The sequence below is a fragment of the Saccopteryx bilineata genome, chromosome 4 (assembly GCF_036850765.1).
Source record: "Saccopteryx bilineata isolate mSacBil1 chromosome 4, mSacBil1_pri_phased_curated, whole genome shotgun sequence".
NCBI lineage: Eukaryota > Metazoa > Chordata > Mammalia > Chiroptera > Emballonuridae > Saccopteryx > Saccopteryx bilineata.
In genome coordinates, this window is record NC_089493.1 from 288867073 (window position 1) to 288886925 (window position 19853).

The 19853-nt window shown below is 58.7% G+C and overlaps 1 protein-coding gene across 1 annotated transcript; it reads right to left on the reverse strand.

Annotated features, from left to right (window-relative positions):
• Nucleotides 1–19: 19 nt before the first annotated feature.
• On the reverse strand, nucleotides 20–14259 carry BAIAP3 (BAI1 associated protein 3). The gene is made up of 34 exons (XM_066275360.1): nucleotides 14035–14259; nucleotides 9789–9929; nucleotides 9504–9591; nucleotides 9255–9335; nucleotides 8829–8936; nucleotides 8382–8441; nucleotides 8171–8237; nucleotides 7873–8068; nucleotides 7507–7551; nucleotides 7306–7383; nucleotides 7116–7218; nucleotides 6701–6808; nucleotides 6515–6610; nucleotides 6290–6393; nucleotides 6038–6158; nucleotides 5275–5399; nucleotides 5107–5197; nucleotides 4939–4995; nucleotides 4751–4848; nucleotides 4594–4645; nucleotides 4373–4503; nucleotides 3966–4089; nucleotides 3745–3888; nucleotides 3563–3655; nucleotides 3274–3465; nucleotides 3119–3187; nucleotides 2948–3027; nucleotides 2770–2878; nucleotides 1989–2060; nucleotides 1806–1886; nucleotides 1608–1728; nucleotides 1411–1534; nucleotides 1129–1334; nucleotides 20–1056 (listed from the first exon to the last, which is right to left on the reverse strand). Exons 2-34 carry the CDS (start codon nucleotides 9917–9919, stop codon nucleotides 953–955), a joined length of 3459 nt encoding a protein of 1152 aa, XP_066131457.1. The 5' UTR covers nucleotides 9920–9929; nucleotides 14035–14259; the 3' UTR covers nucleotides 20–952.
• Between the last annotated feature and the right edge of the window lie 5594 nt (nucleotides 14260–19853).

Sequence of the window (19853 nt, forward strand, 5' to 3'; positions counted from 1 at the left end):
GGAGTAGTTCTTGTGGGGGCATGAATATGTACATGAAAGCCAGACAGGTGACCAGTCGGCACGGAGCTCCTTACACTGACCCGCCAGCCTCATAGAGCAACTCAGGGGACCCTCCTAGGCCTAGGATCCAGGTGGGGAACTGGAGACTTATGACAGTGTTAGCAAATCTCTCCTCCACATTCCCTCTAGGCAGGGGATTCTGGAGCCCAGAGAGGGTGAGAACACTGCAACTGCTCTCTCCCTCTACCTGGGACCCTGGGAAGGGCTTCTCCCTAAGGCTTGGGTGGTTCAGACTTAAACCCTGGTCTTCCTGCTCTCAGCCTAGTGAGCTCCTGGCCTCCCCCCAACCCCGAGAGAGATAAGGAGAGAGCTTCCTCTAAGACACTTCTGCTGTGGCACTGGTGACATTGGGGATGGACCGTTCTTCCTTGGGGAGAGAATGCTGTCTGGTTCCTTGCAGGGTATTAAGCAGCATCCCTGAACTTTGTCCACTGCTATCAGGAGTACCCCCTTCGACCCCCACGTGTGGCCACCAGAAATGTCTCCAGACATGGTCTTATGTTCTCTGGGAAGCAAAGTCCCGGCCTTCCCACTGAGAACCCTGTTTTAAGACAAGTGCACACCCGCCCTGAGGTGGTGAAATTGCCAGCAGGCAGGTGGGGAAGCTGACCTGGTGTCCAGGCTTCTGCTCCATGTTCAGGGGGTAGCTGCTGGCCAGGCCCCACGGAGTTGGCTGCCCAGATGCAGGGTTCAGGGGTATGTGATGGGTGCAAGGCGTTCACAGCACATACCACATGGCCACACCAGGGCAGACAGGAGCTGGGGGGTTGGAGCCATAGCACAAACACCACAGCAGGAGAGGCGCCACGAGCCCTGGCTGTGGTAAGCTGACCACAGGGTGAGATGACACCAAGGGACTTGGGAGGTTTGGGGGCTGACAGCTGCAGGGGGCTCATGGGTCCGCCTCCATGAATTTCTCCAGTTCCTTGAGTCTCTTGACAAACTCCTGTGCCTCCCTATTGGTGCGGCCCTCCAGCATCCTCAGCGCAGACCTCACTGTAGACAGGAGGACAGGCAGCATCAGGCCCTGCCAGCCCTCACACCCCCTGCCCCCCGGCCCCCACTCACCCTGGGCTCTGGGCCGGCGCAGGTGCAGGGTGATGGGCTGCCCAGCCTTCGTGCTTCCCCCGACCTGGGGCCGTACGATGCCGCTAATGCTGCCTAAGCTGAGGGCTGCCTCCCCTGCGAAGTCGTTGGTGGACAGCCAGTCATGGTCCATGACCCTGAAGAGCACACAGGCCCCGCGGCGGCGGCACGCCTCTGCCGGCACAGAGCTGCAAGCAGAGGGCAGTCAGCTGGAGCCCCGCTTCCTGCGTGGCCGGGTGCTGGGCTGGCAGGGGCAACACTCACAAGTGGAAGAGTTCATCGTACACTGGGTGCAGCGTCCGGCTTTTCACCTGGGTCCTCTGGCTGTGGACCAGCGGGAAGTGGTGTGGCGGGCCCAGCTCCACAATCACAAAGGGGTCGCTCAGACCTGGGGGGTAGGGCCTTGAGCAGACTGTCACCCCACTGGCCTGCCCCCACGTGGCCATGCCGCTGCCCCTCACCATTGGCGTCCAGCGGGAGCAAGTCAGCAGCGTGCAGCACCTCCACCACCAGCCGCTGCTCGGCTGCCTCGTAATAGCAACGTACGCTCAGGCGCCCATACCGGTTCTGCTCCAGAGACCTCTGCAAGAAGCCGTGGGCCAGTGAGCCGGGCTTGGGGGCTTGGGGGCACGACTGTGGCCCACACCTTGGCCACATACCTGCTTCAGTTTGTCCAGGTAATACTGCTCGATGCACTCCCGGGTGGAACACCTGTGGAGGCGCAGCTCCTCCTCCAGCTTCTGTTGGGTGGGAAGGAAGAAGGTGGTCTCCGACTCCTCCAGCCACAGGCCCCCCAAGGCACAGGGGCTAGTGCAGGGTAGTGGCCAAGGGCCAGCCCTCACCTTGTAGCTTCCATCCCTCAGGTCTTCCAGAGGCAGACCCTGTCCATCCGCGTGGAAAAAAGTGACCAGGGCCTAGGGCAGGACAAGAAGGGGGAGGTGTCAGGTTGTGTGTGCTGGGACAGAAGGCTGAGGTGGGAACCTTGAGTTAGTAGTCCTGGGATCTCCAGAGGTGGGGACAGTCACCTGTCACGTCGAGGGTGCATTAGAAACCCCCAGGAAACTTGGGAAAATACTGGTGCCTGAGGCCAGACAACTCATTTTTTTTGGACAGAGAGTCAGAGAGAGGGACAGGTAGGGACAGACAGGAAGGGAAAGAGATGGAAATCATCAATTCTTCATTGCAACTCCTTAGTTGTTCAGTAATTGCTTTTTCATATGTGCCTTGACCGGGAGGGGGGCTCCAGCAGAGCGAGTGACCTCTTGCTCAAGCCAGCGACCTTTGGGCTCTATGATCCCACACTCAAGCCGGCGACACTGCCCTCAAGCTGGTGAGTCTCTGCTCAAGCCAGATGAGCCCGCACTCAAGCTGGTGACCTCAGGGTTTCTAACCTGGGTCCTCCGTGTCCCAGTCTGATGCTTTATCCACTGCCACCGCCTGGTCAGGTGACAGTTGTCTTAATAAGCATCCCAGGTACTGCTGACCCAAGTGGGTTGGTGAGGAGGAGCTGGCCAGACTGGGCAAGCCAGGCATTCAGGCAGGAGGCCACAGGGCCAAGGGGAGGGGCAGCAGCCTTGCCCTGGAGCCTGGCAGTGTGTGGGAGGCACCTCCCCAAGGTCCTACCTCCAGTGTAAAGTGGAAGCGGTTGTAGAAGTCGGCAGAGACGTCAAGGTTGGTGCCCAGCGCCTGTAGAATGGTCTGCAGGAGCAGCTCCCAGAGGGCCTCCAGCACCCTGCAGGGACACAGCCTCTGTGAGGAGACCCTGGCCTGCCCTGCTCCTCCCACCCCCCTCAGGCCATACCTGTTCAGGTTCCCCTTCACGAGCAAGGTGTTCAGCAGGGCCAGCTTCTCGTCCAGGTATTTCATGAGGGGGTCCACGGCCTGTGGGGATAGTTCTCGGGGCCAGACTGCACCTGGCCCCCACCACAGACACTTCCCACCAGGCCGAGCCCTCAGCTGCCCGAACACTCACCTCATCATTCTGAATGGAGTCAGGCGAGAGGCTGATGTGCTGCACGTACTTTCTGATGTCGCCCACCATCTGAGGAGGGCGATGCTCAGCACTGAGGTAGTGGGGGGGGGCGGCGGAGGGGAAAGCCAGGTCCCTGCCCTGCCCTCCTAGCCCACCTTGGAGGTCAGGTGCGCCGTCACAGTGTGGGCCTCCCGCTGCAGGTCCTCATCCAGAGTCTGTGTGCAGCTAAGCAGGGGTCGCGGGAGCTCTCCTGCGAACCCCGAAGCCCCCTCTGGCCATGCCAGGCCTCGCAGTGCCTGGCCAACAGCCCTGCGCAGGAGCTCCACATTATTGAGGACCACGCAGAACTGGAAAGGTGTGCCAGATGGGGTCAGTGTTCTCACGGTCACGTGGTGGTCCCACCCAGCCTCCTGCCCCCACGCACCTGCCTGCCAGCCCACTCACCGGCTCACTCACTGCCTCGCCTGAGGCCCTGGGCTGAGTGTCCACCTTCTTCCTCAGCAGCCTGGTATAGAAGAGGGCGGCTTCGCACAGGTCCTGGTAGGACATGGACTTGAGCGGTGGGCCACATCCCAGGCCCTGCTGCCCTTCCAGACCCTGACCTGGTCTCAGCTTATAGTTCCCACCTGGCTAAGTTGGCTGCCCAACCCTTGGACCTGGGCAGCGTCGGGCCATGCCAAGCAAGCCCACAGCTCCTGGATGTGGCTGAAGCAGAGACTTGCGGTGGTTGCAGAGCTACTGTGCTTGGAAGAGCTGTCCATAGGCTCCAGCTGGGGAGACAAGAGGAGGCCTGGTTGTGAGGGGCCCTGGACGGGTCCCCGTGCCCTTGGACTGGATGCTCACTCACTGTGTCCACGTCAACAGCTCCCTGAAGTCTCCATTTGGTCTGGTCCCGCAGCACCTGGAGCCAAAGCTTCACGGCAGGTAGGAACTGGACATGGATGCCGGTCAGGGCCAGGGAGCGGCTGTCCCTGTGGCAGGAGGCAAGTCAAAGCATGCCCAACTCATACCCTGTGCCAGCATGGCCCAGGGTCCCCGGCCTAGGGAGTTCCCAGGAGAGCCTCCTGCCCAGGACTCTCGGGCTCCTGTTCTAGAGTCCTCCTAGAAGAAGCTAGAGAACATGTGGGGGAGGGGCAGGTGAGGAAGAGGAAGGGGGATCGGGCGGGTGGGGAGGGGAAACAGGTGGAGGGAGGGGTTCAGTGGAAGGAGGGACAGGTGGGGGAGGGGAGAGATTAGGTGGGACAGGACACCTACCGGCCCAGGATGCTGCCCCAAAAGCGCTGGATGTCTGCCAGGGACACGTAGAGCTCGAAGAGCTGTGAGGCCACCTCGAGGGTCATCTTAGGGCGCAGCTCCTCTGTCAGCACCCCCACCTCTTCAGCTACCTGCCCAGAAAGGTGGAGTCAGGCTGTCAGCAACCAGGAAACAGAGACCCCCGCCCAGCCAGGATGCCTCCCCCAACCCTCCTGCCTCACCAGACGCTCCAGCTGCCGGAAGGTCAGAGTGAAGAGGTCGATCTTGACAATGCTGCAAAGGACACAGCCCAGACACCTGCTCAGCCCTGGCCCCAGGCCCCAGTGGCAGCACTGGAGGGGCTGGTGCAGGGGCAGCAGGAAGAGCCCTGAGAGCCACCTGTGGAAGAGGTTGGCATAGATGCTGTAGCAGGACTGCAGGTCCTCATAGATGGTGTCCACCAGCTCGACCAGCCCAGGAAGTCGCTGCAGCCCTGGCTGCAAGGAAGCACTGTTCACACTGACCTTTTGACCTACACCCATCTGCCCCCCACCCTCGGCCACAGCCATGCCCTCTCTGAGCTGTACCTGCTCTCGAGGACTCTTGGCATTCAGGAGCCTGTCATACCACTCGCGGTTGCCTCTCTGCAAAGGAAGCCACGAGGCAGCGTGGTGGGTGGGAAGGAAGGACGGGAAGGGCAGAGGGCCCGGGTCTGCCACTGAGTGGCACGGGGTGGGGCTGGGCTCCCGACGCACTTTCAGGGCAGCAGCGATGTCCACGTTTAGCTCGGTCTCGAAGGGGCATATTTCAAAGGATGGCTGGAAGAGCTGCAGCTTGTCCAGGCACCTGAGTGAGGAGCCACAGCTGACTGGTGGCTGTCTCACCTGGTCCCCTGCCCACCCCGTGCTAGCAGTGGCACCCACTTCAGCAGCAGCTCCAGGCGGTGTATGGCGGTGCTGTTGGTTGCGGGGAAGTAGTCCCGAAGCTGGCGCAGCAGCCGCAGAGCGAACTCAGAGAAGGCAGAGAAGCTGTCGGCCAGGCTCTCCTCCTGGGGACGCAAGGGTTTTCCCAGCTGACCCTGAGCCTCCACCCTCCCCGGGGGCGGGTCAGTGGTTCTGCAAATTTCTGCCCTGAGGAGCAGCCTCCAACCCCAAGGATCTCTTCTGCATTCTTCTCCAACCTCAGCTCCCATAGCTCCCCCTAGCGGCAGATACGGCCTCGCATCTGCACCACCTGCTGTTCCCTTTGCGGTCTGCAGCGCCCACTTCCTCAGAGGTTGTTGAACAGCTGAAGTGCGTGACCTTCCTCCAACACATCCGTATCTCTGTACCACAGACCTCTTGCTCTCCTACATTATGCAGTTTGCTTTCGACCCGCCACCACTTTCGCGGGACATGCAGTAAAAAAAAAAAGAGGACTCGATCCTTCACTGCCTGCCCCAGCCTGAGCTGGCCCCCAGCACACCCTGCAGGGGTCTCCAAACTTTTTACACAGGGGTCCAGTTCACTGTTCCTCAGACCATTGGAGGGCTGCCAAATACAGTGGTCCTCTCACTGACCACCAATGAAAGAGGTGCCCCTTCCAGAAGTGCAGTGGATAAATGGCCTCAGGGGGCCGCATTGCGGCCCGCGGGCCGTAGTTTGGGGACGCCTGCAAAACGTTTTCGGGACACACGGCCGAGCCCACCTGCTCCTGGGGCAGTGTGGCTGCTTCCTCCCAGTGCGCCTGCATGTCCTCCAGCAGCCCCAGCAGGTAGCCGTAGTCCAGGGTGCAGGTCTGATGGTGGCGGCTGCTGACCTGCCAGTGCCTATCGGGGCTCGGCCCAGAGTCAGGGCAGAGGCGTCCGGCGGGACCCACACACCCACATAGCCCCGCCCACTCATAAGACTGCCCCTTCCCTTGCCCCGTCCACCCACTGACACTGCCCCGCCCACTCACAGCACAGCCAGTTGCAGCTCAGACAGGTTGCTTTGCGCTCCGTGCAGACAGAGCAAGGTGGCCGCTGGCCCGCTGAGGTCGCCCCGCCAGCTGCTGGAATTGGGCTGGGGGAGGGACTGGGCGTGGGTGGAGGTGGGAGATCCCCATCCCCTCCAGCACGCAGTCCCCGCACTTGTCCTTCCCAGGCTGCTCACGGATGCTGCAGGGTCCTGAGGGCGCCTTTACCTCCTCGGCTCTGTGCTCAAACTGCAGCAGACGGCTCAGCAGCAGCAGGTAGGACAGGAAGCCCGACCGCCCGCGTTGGCTCATGACCGTGTCCCTCTGGAATGCAGGGTCCGTCCCTCACCAGGTGCCCGAGCCACAGGGTGGGGTGCAGGGCGGGAGTCCCTACGATTCCCCACGGCTTCCAACCTGCGTGGTGATCAGCTTGAGCACCAGCTGGCAGTCTCCCTGCACGCGGGAGGCGCTGGAGCGTGGTTCCAGCTTGAACCATCGGTCCTCACCAGCCACAGGCACCTCCTGCCAAAACGGGGTTCAGCTGGTGATTCCTCCCCCCTTTCCCTCCCTCACCGATGCTGCGGGACTGTGGGGAGAACACAGGCCTCTGCGCTCCCCACTGAACTGGGACAACTGGCACAAAGCTCTCATGGCTCCTGGACAGAGAGGCCCCAGGAGGCAGTCTCTTTCCCGCAGCAAGGTTCTCCCCCAGCCCAAGAAAGATGTGAGACTCTTGGGGGATTACAGGACATCGCCACTGGCAGTACCCCAGGAGGATGAGGGACCCACAAGCAGGTGTTCTGTGAGTGAAGTCTTTGTGGCCACTCACCCAGATGGGTATGTTGAGGCACCCCAGGAAGTCATCATTGTGGTCCTCTGTGGGCCCAGCCCTCCCATTTGCACGGGCTGACTTGACAATCTGTTTGAAATACCTGGGCACAGCAGGGTGGGTGTCACACCCATTGTCCCTGGGGAGCCACCACCAGCATGGGAGGGCACAAGGATCCCACCTGCTCTACCTGCTCATGCCCTTCAGGCCGATGACTTCATTTAGCTTCCTGCATGCCTCCACCAGTGACACATCATCGTCATGGTCCCTGGAGGTGGTTTGGAGGACACCTGGCTTGTCTGGAGCCCAGCATGGCCCTAAGTGCCCCACCCACGACCCTCAGACCAGAGGCACCCACACCCCCTGTCCTGCAGGGCACAGGGGCCCATACCAGATGTCCAGGTGCAGCTGGTCCGTGCTGACATCCTCAATCTCACTACAAGGAAAACAGAGATGAGATAGATACCCAGGAGGGTCTGAGGTGATCTTCTGGTCAGGGCTGCAGCAGGGACAATTTCTGGAGCCACAGGGAGGCGTCCACAACAAGCTGTCTGGCCATGGGGACATGACGGCTCTCTGAGCCGTAGTTTTCTCCTCTGGAAAGTGGGCATATGACCAGCCCCCTAGGTTCCCTGGGGCAGGCACTGAGCAGCACACAGCTGTGAGCTGTCCCGCTCCAGTCACAGCCTCACGCATGCCCCCCCTGGACCTGCTCAGGCAGTCCCTGCCTGACATGCTGCTGGGTGAGGGGCCTTACAAGAGGAAGTGCTCCTTCCAGACAGGGTTCAGGGTGCTGCTCTTGATCTCGGTGACCTTGATGCACTTAGCTGGCGGTGGGCTGCCATGCTTGGCACCCTTGCGGAAGCTGAAGCGCTGTTCCTTGTGCGGGCCCGGCTCCCGTGGGGCCCCGGAGGCCGGCAGGATGCCCAGCATGCAGTACGGGTCACTGAAGCCTGGGACACAGCAGGTGCCTCAGGGTCCGGTCCCAGACCCTCCTCCCCTACAGGGCCACCAGGTTTGGGCACAGCTAAATGTTCCAGCCAGTCCTCACTCACCATTGGGATCTTTGGCCATCAGGTTCTTGGCACGTATGACAGACACTTTCAGAGCATATGTGGGGGCCTGTAAGCAAAGGAGTGCTGAGAGGCCTCTAAGAGTTCAATGTGGACATTAGAGTCCTATCCTGTCCCCCCCCCCCCATACACCCAAGTTCCTGAACACAGGCACTGTGGCCGGTCAGCTCTGCACAGGCAGGTGGCATCTCACCTTGGCCTTCTTTACATGCTCAATGGCCTCTGCATGCTCCTTGGGGCTGGTGCCAAACACCTGTGGAGGGCAAGCAGGTGTGAGGGCCCAGGTGACCCCCAAAGCAAGGCTGGCCATCACCCTGGGGATCCCAGGCATAGCCCTAGCCAGGGAGGCCTGACTGAAAATGGCCCAGGTTGGGGAAGCCCACAGAAGTAAGGAGGAAAGATGAGTTTGTCTACCCTTCCCACCCTTCTGTGTATCTGTCCATCCTTCCGGATGTACTTCTCAGCCTGTAAATCTCTGCCTATGCACACACGCGTGTGTGTTGTATAGATGGAGCACATCTGTGTGTGTGGTTCAGCGATATCACAGTGATGTCAGCAGCTGGGAGTGGGGAAGGGGTTAGGGGTGAGCAGTGGTCTCAGTCCTTTCCAGAGCAGGGTAGGCGGGGCTTATGGGGCTCACCTGTTGAAGGTAGCTCAGGAGGGCCTCCTGGTCATCCACCTGGTTGGGGCCCATGGTCCCTGCACGATAGAGGACGGTGTACAAGGCTTCCTCATAAAGCATCTCCACCTGGGGAGGGGAGCACACTCTGAGTCCTCTGCCCCACCCCCATCTCCCCGTAGGCTCCTTGGGCCCATCCCCTATGTCCAGCCCAGCCCGCAGCAGCTCCTCCCACTGGCTGAGCCCCTTCCCTGCCTCAGAGCCTTGACACTGGCCTAGCTCTCCATGGGGGGCCTACTCACCACTGACCCCTGCTCCTTACTTCCATAGGGAGGCCTGGCCCACCACCCCAGCCGCCTTTACTGTCCATCTATTCCCAGACTCTAAGCCTGGCACACAGTAGGTACTCACAGCCCCACCCTGGACCCAGAACCCCGTCCCTCTCACCTCCTCCTGGGTCAGGGCTCTCAGGCCACGGTTGGGTTCCACAGGCTCACTGGGAGCCGGTGAGCTGCTGCGTAAGAGGACCTAAGAGTGGGGTACTTAAGTGAGGGTCTCCGAAGGCAGGGATCCTGTGGGGGTGTGCCAGGGAGGGGGGAATGGGATGTGGGGGGCTGGATGAAGAGGGGCAGGTGAGGAGGCCTGGCACAGTGCCCCCATGCCACACAGCAGTGCCCTTGCAAGCCCTGTCCTCACCTCAGGGCATGGCAGGCTCCGTCTGCCCTCTGCCTTCTTCAGGACAAGGCGCATCTGGGTGAAGAACTCCACGCCATCCCCGGGCTTCCTGCCAAGAAAGGCCGGGGTTGGTGTCAGCAGACCCCCCACAGAGCTCAGGGCTCACAGCCATGCCGCCCACTCAGGACCAGCCACCAGCCCACATGACTCAAGGCATGCCTCAGGGCACAGCGTGATGTCCACAGGGCACCCCAGAGCCTGGGGGTCAGACCCTGCTAGGTTCCCTTTGGGCCCCGGGGCACCCACCAGGCCCCTGTGGCAGGCTCCTGTGGGTCAGCACCGGTGCCCCCTGGCTCCTCCTCGGTCCTCCGGCGGAAGGACGGGCAGACCTGCACCTGCCTGAGCACACTGCTCTTGATCTCTAGCAAGGTGGACATGGCGGGCGACCTGCGGGCAGAGAGCTTGGCTGTGGCTTCCAGTCATCTGCTCCTTCATTAGTTCAGCGGCCTTGCCATACAGTCCCCAATAAGCATGTCACTTGCCACACTGAGCAGTTACTGAGCTAACCAAACACCGACAGAAGCCATGATCCTGGGGACCGCCTGAGGCAGAAGAAGGGGGCAGGCACCTTTTCCAGAACAGCGTCTAGCACCATCATGGCCACCAGAGGCAGGGGGTAGGGAGGGCAGGGGCCCCAGAGGCTACCCCCACCCTGGGCTCTGCTGGGTACCCAGGAGGCCATGAGGACTCCTGCCAAGTCACTTGGTCTCTCTAAGTCAGTCATCAGAGGGCCACTCGTTTTCACCTGACAATGTCCTAATCCGCAAAGGGAAATCCCTGCAGGGTGGCATTGGGGATGGGATGAGGCAGTAAGAAACGGTGGTGGTGCGCCGCAGAGCCTGTGCCCCCACCCCTGTGTGGCCAGTGTACACAGGAGGGGCGGCTGGGGGCTTTCACCCACCAAGCATAGTGAGGCCACTGGTCGGTCCTCACCCTTCAGACTACGGCCCAAAAGAGAGCCTGCTCCCCTCGATCGGTGGAAATGAGAACACGAGGCAAGTGCTGTTCCTTTGCTGAGCAAGCCAGGTCCTTGCCACATTCCCCTCTCCCTGTCCGGTCCCATTCCAAATGTCCCATGTTGCCATGGCAACTGAAACACTGTGCCTTGGACCAGCCCAGATGCAACAGCTAGGACAGGGAAAGGCCCTGCATCAAGACAGAAATAGCCTGACCAGGCGGTGGCGCAGTGGACAGAACATCGGACTGGGATGAGGAGGACCCAGGTTCGAGACTCTGAGGTCGCCAGCTTGAGCGCATGCTCATCTGGTTTGAGCAAAGCTCACCAGCTTGGACCCTAGGCACCCACCTCTTCCCCAGTTGTGCACCAACAGGCCCTGTGCCTCCCCCAAACTCCAGGGTGTTTCTCTTGCTCCCTCTGAAAATGATCACAGCAAAGTGCAGAACCCCCGCCAGGCTACCCCTGCTAGCTCGGTGCACAGGCTTGGCTTCCTGCCCAGGCTCCCTGGCCTCATGCACAGAACACCCCATGCTCCCCTCCGTGCAGCACAGGGGCTCTGCACTGGCTGCCTGGGCCCCCTTCTCTGCTGCTGGGAACTTGTCTACTATTAACGGTGCCCAAGCACATCAGCCTGGGCAGTGCCCTTGACTCAGCCAGATTGAGCTACTAGCCCAGGGCTCATGGGCAGTTAGTGGTGGCAATGCCAGGTGAGACCGCTTCTGCCCTGCCTGCCCAGGCCATCCCCCGGGCAAGGCAACTGCTCAGGAACTGTGCCTGCATACGCACAGCCTCTCTTAAACATCTGCTATCTCTTATTTCAAATCTTAATTGCCTTATTTTTCTTTTTAAGGTTTTATTAATTTTAGAGAAAAAAGAGAGAGAAAGTGGGAGGAGGAATGAGAAGCATCTACTCGTAGTAGTTGCTCCTGGCATATGCCTTGACCGGGCAAGCCCGGGGTTTCGAACCGGCAAGCTCAGCATCAAATCTGAATTTCTACTGAGAAAGCTGGGGCCAGCGCAGACCTAGCACCTGATGGGGCCTAAACTGACTTTGTTGAGCAAGCAAGGTCCCTGCTCCCCTCTGTATCTGTCTGTCTGTCTCCTGGAGGCCCAGGGCTACTGTCCCTGGTCTAGACCCCTCATCAGGTCAGGCCACCACCTCCAGACAGGAGAGGCACGCAACTTGTCCCCTGCAGTTACCAGAAATGAAGCCCCATCTCTTTTACACTTATCAGTACCTGCCCCTGGGAGCCTCCCCACAAATATGGGGTCTCCACAGCTTGGACACATGCCTTCAGAAGCTGTTGCCCCTAGAGCCAGCTGTGAGGTCCCCAGGGGCTGGGCCTGATAGGCCTCCTTCCTTTCTCTAGCTAAGTAGAAGGTGCAGCTCTCTCTGCAGCCCCCAAAGCCAGGGGAGCAGCCCTGCTTGAGCTGTTGCCAGGGCAACCGCCAGCTCCTGTGTCTGCATGTGACAGGGGCTACAGGGGCTCTACATTTCAGAGACAAATGTGACGCAGGAGCCCAGTGGCCTGAGCTGCAGAGATGGAGGTATCTATGAGAACAGAATGGGCGGCAGGCGGGGGGACGGGGGGGGGGGGAAGGGGCAGCACCCTACCTGGATTTTCCACTGGACATCTCACCGGGTATTGCTCAGCCCTGGAGAGGGCTGCTGCTCTGTTCCTCCCATCTGGATGAGGAAACTGAGGCCCCAGGGCTAGGAAACTGCCCAAGGCCACAGAGCCAGCCGGTGTCCTGAGGTGGAGTCCAAGCTTCCCTGGCTCCTGTGTCTAAGCACTAAACTCCTGGCATGTCCCGAGTTCTGGGGTCCAGATGGCCTAGCCTTCTCTGCTGACCAGTACCTCTCTACTCTCTCAGCCCGTTACTAAGATGGGGGCGACAGTGGCGTTTGGGCACAGGTGTCTGGAGAGATGGCTCATTCTGAGTGCTCAGAAACTTGTCGGGTTCCCTTAGAAATCTGGGCTGCCTGGGCAGTTGATGACCCCATGGCACCCACCAGCCTTGGCCCTGGGAACTGGCCAGCAGCTCATCCAGAGCTATCATCCACAGTGGGCCTGTGACCATCCCCCCAGGAAGCACCCATATAGGGCAGGCGTGAGCCAAGCACAGGGCTACAGGGGCCCTCCATCTGTGCGATGGGCCCCAAGGGGACTCCTTCCTGCGCTGTCCCTGTCTCCAGTCCTCCTGGGCCTAGACAGCAACACAGAACATCCCTGCTGGTGCCAAGCCACCAGGGTCAAAATCACAGCTCCTGATGGTCCAACACGCAAACTGAGGCTGGCCACACCAACTGGCACCAAGGCCCATCCAAAATGATCGAGTCTGACTGTCCCCAAGGCCCAGGTTGAATGGAAAATGACAATTTTACAAAGTGGATGTCCCATTTCACATCCCCGGACTGGGGTGACTTGCCCAGAGCTGGGATTCAAACCCAGGGCTCTAGGCCTGGCTGTCTCCCGCAAGTCCCTCGGGTGGTTCTGAGGCAGATGAGTCTGGGGGCGCTGGCTGAACCAAAAAGCCAGGTCAGTCTTCCTAGTCAGTGTCCCCACTGGCTGGCTGGGCACTCTCAGAGGGGATCAACACCTTCAGAGTGCCGGGACACCCTTCTTACCAAAACTAGGTCCCTGGCAACTTTGGGATAGGGGTTGCACTAATGCTGCCCCAGGTGTTGCAGGATGCCCTCCTCTTGGCCTTCTCTGCCCAGCCTGCCCCCCACCTGGTCCCCACTGCCCCCTTCACTCTTTTTTGTAGATTTCTGGCTACCATCTCTCCTAGACTTTATTGATTTCCCCCACAAGGCAAGGGAAAAACTCATTACAAATGCTGCTCCCTGGTGTCTCATCCTAACCTAGTCCCTGGGGAGGGGCCTGGGAGTGAGAATTTTAACCAGCTCTGCAGGTGTTCTTTGAGCTCCAGGAAGCCTGAGACCAGCTGTAAAGGGCTAGGTAGATGCTTCTGGAAAGAATGCATGAAAACGATTTTACCCGGGCAAGTTCGTTCTTCCTTCGAGGCTCCCTCTGACCTCTCCTTACTCACCCTGTCTCCACTCAAAGTTGCTCCCCCCACTTCTCATTGACATTCCTTCCCTCCAGACCCTCCTTCTCGATGCTCCCTAAGGGAGCCTGGGTCGCCGTCAGTTCTGTAGGGGCCCTTCCCCCACAGGAGACCGGGGTGGGGTGGGGGGCGTCAGGAAAGTATATTTTTAACCCCACTAGATTCCCGGGGTAGGTGAGGGGTCGTGCGGGGCTTTCGCTGACACGGGTTTTGGGGAGGCCGGGATTCTAGGAGGACTGCGAGAAGGCGAGAGCGACATTTCCCTCCCGGGAGGGTAGCCTGGGAAACACTGCAAAGCGTCTCCGGGGCCCTCGGCCCCATGCCCCGGTCCCCGCCGCCCCGCGGCAGATTGACCAGCCTCCCCACCCCCGGGTGACCCCCTTCCGCTCCTGTGCTCCTAGTGGAGGGCGCACAGCGGGGCGCGGGTAGAAATGCCGGAGCGCCGCTCCTCCGAGTACACACCGGCCTCAGTCTCCCCGGGGTGCGTCTCTGCGACCGCCCGCCGCCTTCCGTGTCGGGGTCCCGGGGGTGCTCACGCAGAAGCCGAAGGGGGCGGCGTCCCGGGTCGGTTCGGGTGGGCGCCAGCCGAGCTTCGACGGCGCGGGACGGAGTCGCAGCACTCACCGTGGGCTGAGTACGAGTAGGAATGCGGTCCTGCCGGCGCCCGACTCGCACCGACTCCGCAACGCCCGGGACAGCGACCGCCCGCAGCCTCGCGCGCGGACGATGGGGCGCAGCTGGCCCGCGGCGGCTGCGGCGAGGGGCGGGGCGGGGCGGGAGGGGCGGGGGCGGGGCCTGGGCTGCTCGCCCCGCCCCACCTGGCTGCCGCGCGCCCTCCCCCCTTCCTGTGCTGCCAGCCCCCCTCGTCAGCCCCGCCAGGCGGAGGTCCCTGCGCCCGGCCCAGGAGCTCCCTTCCCTGGGGGTCGGGGCGCAGGGCTGTCAGCCAACCCACAGGTGGGTGCAGACCCCAGAATAAGCTCCGCTCGGCGACAGGACCCCCTCCCCGAGGCCTCTGGGAAGCCAGAGTTCCCGAAACCGAAAAGACGCGGCCAGCCCACACAGCGCAGACTTTTTTGGAAAGACTGTGCAGCCACCTGCGGAGTCGTCTTCGTCCTCGTCCTCCCAGCCCAGCGCTTTCCCCTGCATCCATCTGGAGCAGACCTGAGTCTGGGGACTTCGCCACTCGACCTAACGCCTCCCTCCTCAGGGGGGAGAGTCCGCACCCAGGGCGAGGGATGCTGCAGCCATCAACGCAGGACGCCCAATGGCAACCCTGATTACTTGTTGGGGTGATCGTCCCCTTGGTCCAGAAAAGGCCCCAGACACCCCAGTTTGGGCCACAGTCCTGGTCACACAGCCTTGAAACTCCAGGACCTGAGCTGGATCCCCTGGGCTCATTTTCCCAGCCCACTTACAGCATCCATTTCTTTTTTTTCTTTTTAAAATTTCCATTGACTTGAGGAGGGGGGAGGTACAGAGGGAGAGAGAGAGAAGCAGCAACTCATTGTTCCACTTAGTTGCTCTATTTAGTTGTGCACTCATTGATTGCTTCTGGTATGTGCTCTGCCAGGCGACCTCCGCACACCTGGAGGAAGCTCTATCTACTGAGTCACCCGATCCTTTTCTGAGCTCCCCATTCCGAGTCTGCTGCAGCATTCTGTAACTTGACCATGGTCACCTGGAGAGCTTGTTAACACAGATTGCTGGTCCACCCCCAAACCTACTGACCTTAAAGATCTGGGTTGGGGCGGTGGGGCGGATCACCTGCAATTCTGAATGTGCTGCTGAGCATCCTGGGCCCACACTCGGAGAACCATCAGGGCTGTACAGAGAGAGAGCTTCTGGTCCTGAGGTGCACAGGGTCCCTGGGTCCTAGCCCTGCCTTTGGCCAATTGGAGTTTTCACCCCAAAGGACAGAAAGACAAGCCTGGAACCCACTATATAGCGCGTGCCCAGAGGCAAGGACAGTTCTCTCTGGAGAGGACATGGAGGGTCAGAGCCTGGAGGAACATGGCTCCAGAGCATAGCCCCCTCAACGAGGCAGCATCTATAACAACAGCGCCTTTCAGTGAGGGGTGCTTACCCCCCCACACACACACACACACAGGGATGGAGTAAACACAGCTCTGATGGGGCTGCCCCCTGTTTCAGCTTCCGGAACTGTTAGGCATAAGCTTAAGAGTCCTCCCCAGCAGCTTCCCCTTAAGGTTACAAACATAATTGACCCTAACAAAATCACGATAGCCTAGCCCCAAGCCAGTTTCAGTCAAGTTGTAAAAATAACTAGCTAGACGTGAATCGTGATAGTTTCTGTAAGTTTTAACTGCGGGCTGGAAGGAACATTCCATTCCTGAGGGCACAAAGGAACCACCAAGAGAATGTCTGCCAGACTGACGGACAAGACCAATGGGGCAACGGGACGCCAGCAACCTGTGTCAACCATCCCCCTATATAACCTCTCCCCCACCTTTGCCCAGGGAGCTTGCTGTCCTTAAGACACAACCTCCTGCAGCTCAAACCAGCCTCAAATAAATATTATTCTTGATCAGTTCTGATCCCCTGCGACCTCTTTCTGGCTGTACCGAACATTTTGGTGGACGTGGGGCGTGTGTCTTCCCTTCTCCCTGAAGTCCCGAGGCTCAAGGAGACTAAGGTATGTCCAATTACTCTTTCCCATCCAGCTTGGGGGTATTTGTCTCTGACACAAGACCCAGAGATAGGCCAACCCAGGCAGCCTCTGGGACCAGGTCCCCTGCCAGCAGGGGTCGGGGACACTCGCTCCCTTGCTGGCCATGATCCATATCCAGGTCACAGGGAACTGTGTGAGGACACCCTTCATTGAAAGCCCTCCAAGGGTTCAAGTTTTGGACTCTTCCTTTAATCCTGTCTCACAATGGGAGCTCCCTCCACAATGCTGCCGAAAGATTCTCCCTTGGGATGTCTCCTGGGTGGCCTCAAAGCAGGCGTCTATCCTGACCTCCCCAAAACACTTCATTTTCTTTTGTAATATGGCCTGGCCATAGTATAGATTAGGTAATGGCGACTCTTGGCCAACCAACAGGACTCTTGACTTCAATGTCCTTCGGGATCTTGATAATTTTCTCCGCCGGCAGGGAAAATGGCTCCCCTACGCTCTGGCCTTCTTTTTTTTTTTTACAGAGGCAGAGATAGACAGGGACAGACAGACAGGAACGAAGAGAGAAGAGAAGCATCAATCATTAGTTTCTCGTTGTGCGTTGGGACTTCTTAGTTGTTCATTGATTGCTTTCTCATATGTGCCTTGACCGTGGGCCTTCAGCAGACTGAGTAGCCCCTTGCTGGAGCCAGCGACCTTGGGTCCAAGCTAATGGGCTTTTTGCTCAAACCAGATGAGCCCGCGCTCAAGCTGGCGACCTTGGGGTCTCGAACCTGGATCCTTCTGCATCCCAGTTCAACGCTCTATCTACTGCACCACCGCCTGGTCAGGCACGCTCTGACCTTCTTTGAGCTGCGCAAGGAAGGACTTGTCCCATTTCCCGTGGAAGTAGAGACACAACTCCTCTCCTTTGCCTCCCCCCTACCTGCCCCCAACTACCTCTTTCCCCTCAACCTGAGGCGGAACCCATGGACGCCCGCTGATCTCTCTCCCCCTCCTTGACCTCCTCCTTACCCCCCTGCTCTCAGTACCCTCCCTCACCACCAAACCATGGCCCTCACCAAGGGCTGAGAGATTCAGTTAACAGAAAGCCTTTACTTGCACATATTTAATGGAAATAGAAAGATTTAACTAGAATTTTTTTTTGCATACAAGATTAGAAAATGCCAGCTCAAAAAATTAAATTAATGAAAAGTATTGAGATATACTGTTCTGTGTATACTCCGTAGAATAGTCTCATTCCTAGATTCTTGAGACATCATTGCTTTGAGATCAGACTATTTAAGGAACACTCATGTATTTAAATAGAATGGAATCTGTAGATCCTGAACTGGTTTCATTGTATTCTGTAAGGTCTGGCCATGTTAATTGTTATATTCTGTATTCAGGTCTCCTGTGCTAGGGGCCAAGTATCTGTCATTAGGACTGATTAGGTTATATTTATGTGTCATTGCTCATGTCCTGGCGCATTTGCCGTGTTTGCATGTGAAATTGTACTTAGGTCTGTGAAGTAGGAGGAATCAGTTTTGGTTTGAGAGCTCTTGTCTGTCTGTCTGTCCATCTGAAATTCTTGCTGTTCTATGCACACTGGGAATCCTCTATCTCCACCATTTGGGCTTTGTGTCTTCTCGACCTTGTGAAGGTCGTTTGTGGTACTGGTTGGTGTGAGATAAGACTCTAAGATCTGTGTCTCAGTCTCTCCTTCCGAAGCATTTGGTTTGCAGATATTCGTTTGTTTATAAACTTTGTGTCTTGAATTTTGTTCTAAAATAAGCAGCTTGACCTCGGTTTCACCAGAGTCTGTTAGGCCATATTCTAGGTGACTGGTCCACTTGCAGCTAAACCTATTTTGTTGGTCCCAGGAAAATGGTTGGAGATTCCATATATCCAAGTCTTTATGGCTCTCAGGGATGAGGTTAAGCTATGTAGATCTCTCTGTAATTGCTATAGAGCCTGAAAGAAAAATATACCCAGATGGAAAAATTCCAAATATGGGTGAACTAGAAAAAAGTCCTCAGACTCCTTTAAGGTCTTCAATAATCAGGAGGAGGAACAGAAACTAGCCCAAACCCAGGCCTTACAGATGTTTACCAGGGTGGCCTCCCAGGCCATAAAGCTATATAAAGGCCCTGACCCCCACCCCCACCCCCACCCCAGCAGGGACTTTCTGGCCTTCCCCTAGCTTCCTGTTTTAAGTGTGGACAACAGGGGACCCCTATCAAGACCATACTCATATCCGTGCTGCCCTATGTCCTTCAGTTCATGCGGGATGAGACAAAGCTCTAGTGCGTGCGTGCGTGCGTCTGTGTGTGTGTGTGTGTGTGTGTGTGTGTGTGTGTGTGTGTGGGACAGCCCTGCAGAGGGGTCAGGGGCTGCACTGCAGGCTGGAGGGCAGTCCTGCAGGCTAGGTCTTCCGAGCTCTGCCCCCAGGCCCTACTTCCATCACAGCCAGGCTAACAGGGGAAGGGGGTGCTCAGAATATGAAGCCCGGGAGTGGGTCTGGACCCTGTGCCACCAGCTGCCACTCAGCTTCCTTCTGCAGGGGATGGCAATCCAGATGGGGGCAGCTTGTCCTTCTCTAGGGGACTGGCAGGTCCTGAGCCAGGATCTTGGAGCTGGTCTCCCCTACCCCTGCAGTTTTAGGTCAGGTTCTGCTGCCAACCTGTTGGAACAAACACCAGTCTGGTTGCTATGGTGATCATAATAGCTTGGGAGGAAGAGATGAGACTGCAGCTGCTGTAAACAGGAAATCAGGAGGGGCTGCTGCCCGGGAGGGGGCACCTGCTAGCACCAGGCACCCATGCCCTGGGGGGGACAGGGGGGGACCAGTGGCACCAGCCCTGAAACAGCTAACTAGCCTATTGGCGGAGGGTCCCTGGAGACTTCCCCATTCTCCTCAGATAGGCAAACTGAGACCCAGAGAGAGAGACAAGGGCTTGTCTAGGGCCATACAGCAACAGGCTGGGTCCCAAGCCCAGCCCTGAGCCTCAGTTTCCCTAGGAAGGGATGAGCCCCAGGACTTCACACACACACTTCCAGGGGTTGGAGCGATGGCTCCATTTATGTCTTATCCCTTCATTCTCCTGACCTGTTCTGAGATTGAAGATACGCCCACCTGAGTCCGTCAGACCCAGGCCCTGTTGTTTCCCTCTGCGGCCCTGGGCCTCAGTTTCCCTCATTTGTAAGATAGCACTCATCCTGGAGGCTGCTGGCGGATCTCAGCAGGTGAGTCTCAGCCTGGAGCACGTGCTGGAGTGTCTGCTGCACACTCTCCCCTCCACAGGGATGGGAACGACTGCACTATCTGGCCTGACCTCCGGTGACCTGGGGAGGGGACTCTTTTCACCTCTGAATGCTGCGGGTGGAAGCTGATCCTGTTGATCCCACAGTCAGGAGTGGGCAGGGAGAGTGCCACCCCACTCCTTCTGCCTGTGCCCAGACCCTGCTCTGATATGTCACCTTGGCCCCTCTGTCCCAGAACTCTGACAGTGGTCCTGAGCCCCAGAGGCAGCTGCTGTGCTCGAGAGGTGGTGACGGGAAGTGTGGGGCAAGCATGTCACAGCAGGCGTTAGGGAACAAGACTTTCTGCCTAGAGGAGGTCAGGGGTCTGTGGCGCTGGTGGGAGGTAGGGTTCACACCCTTTGAG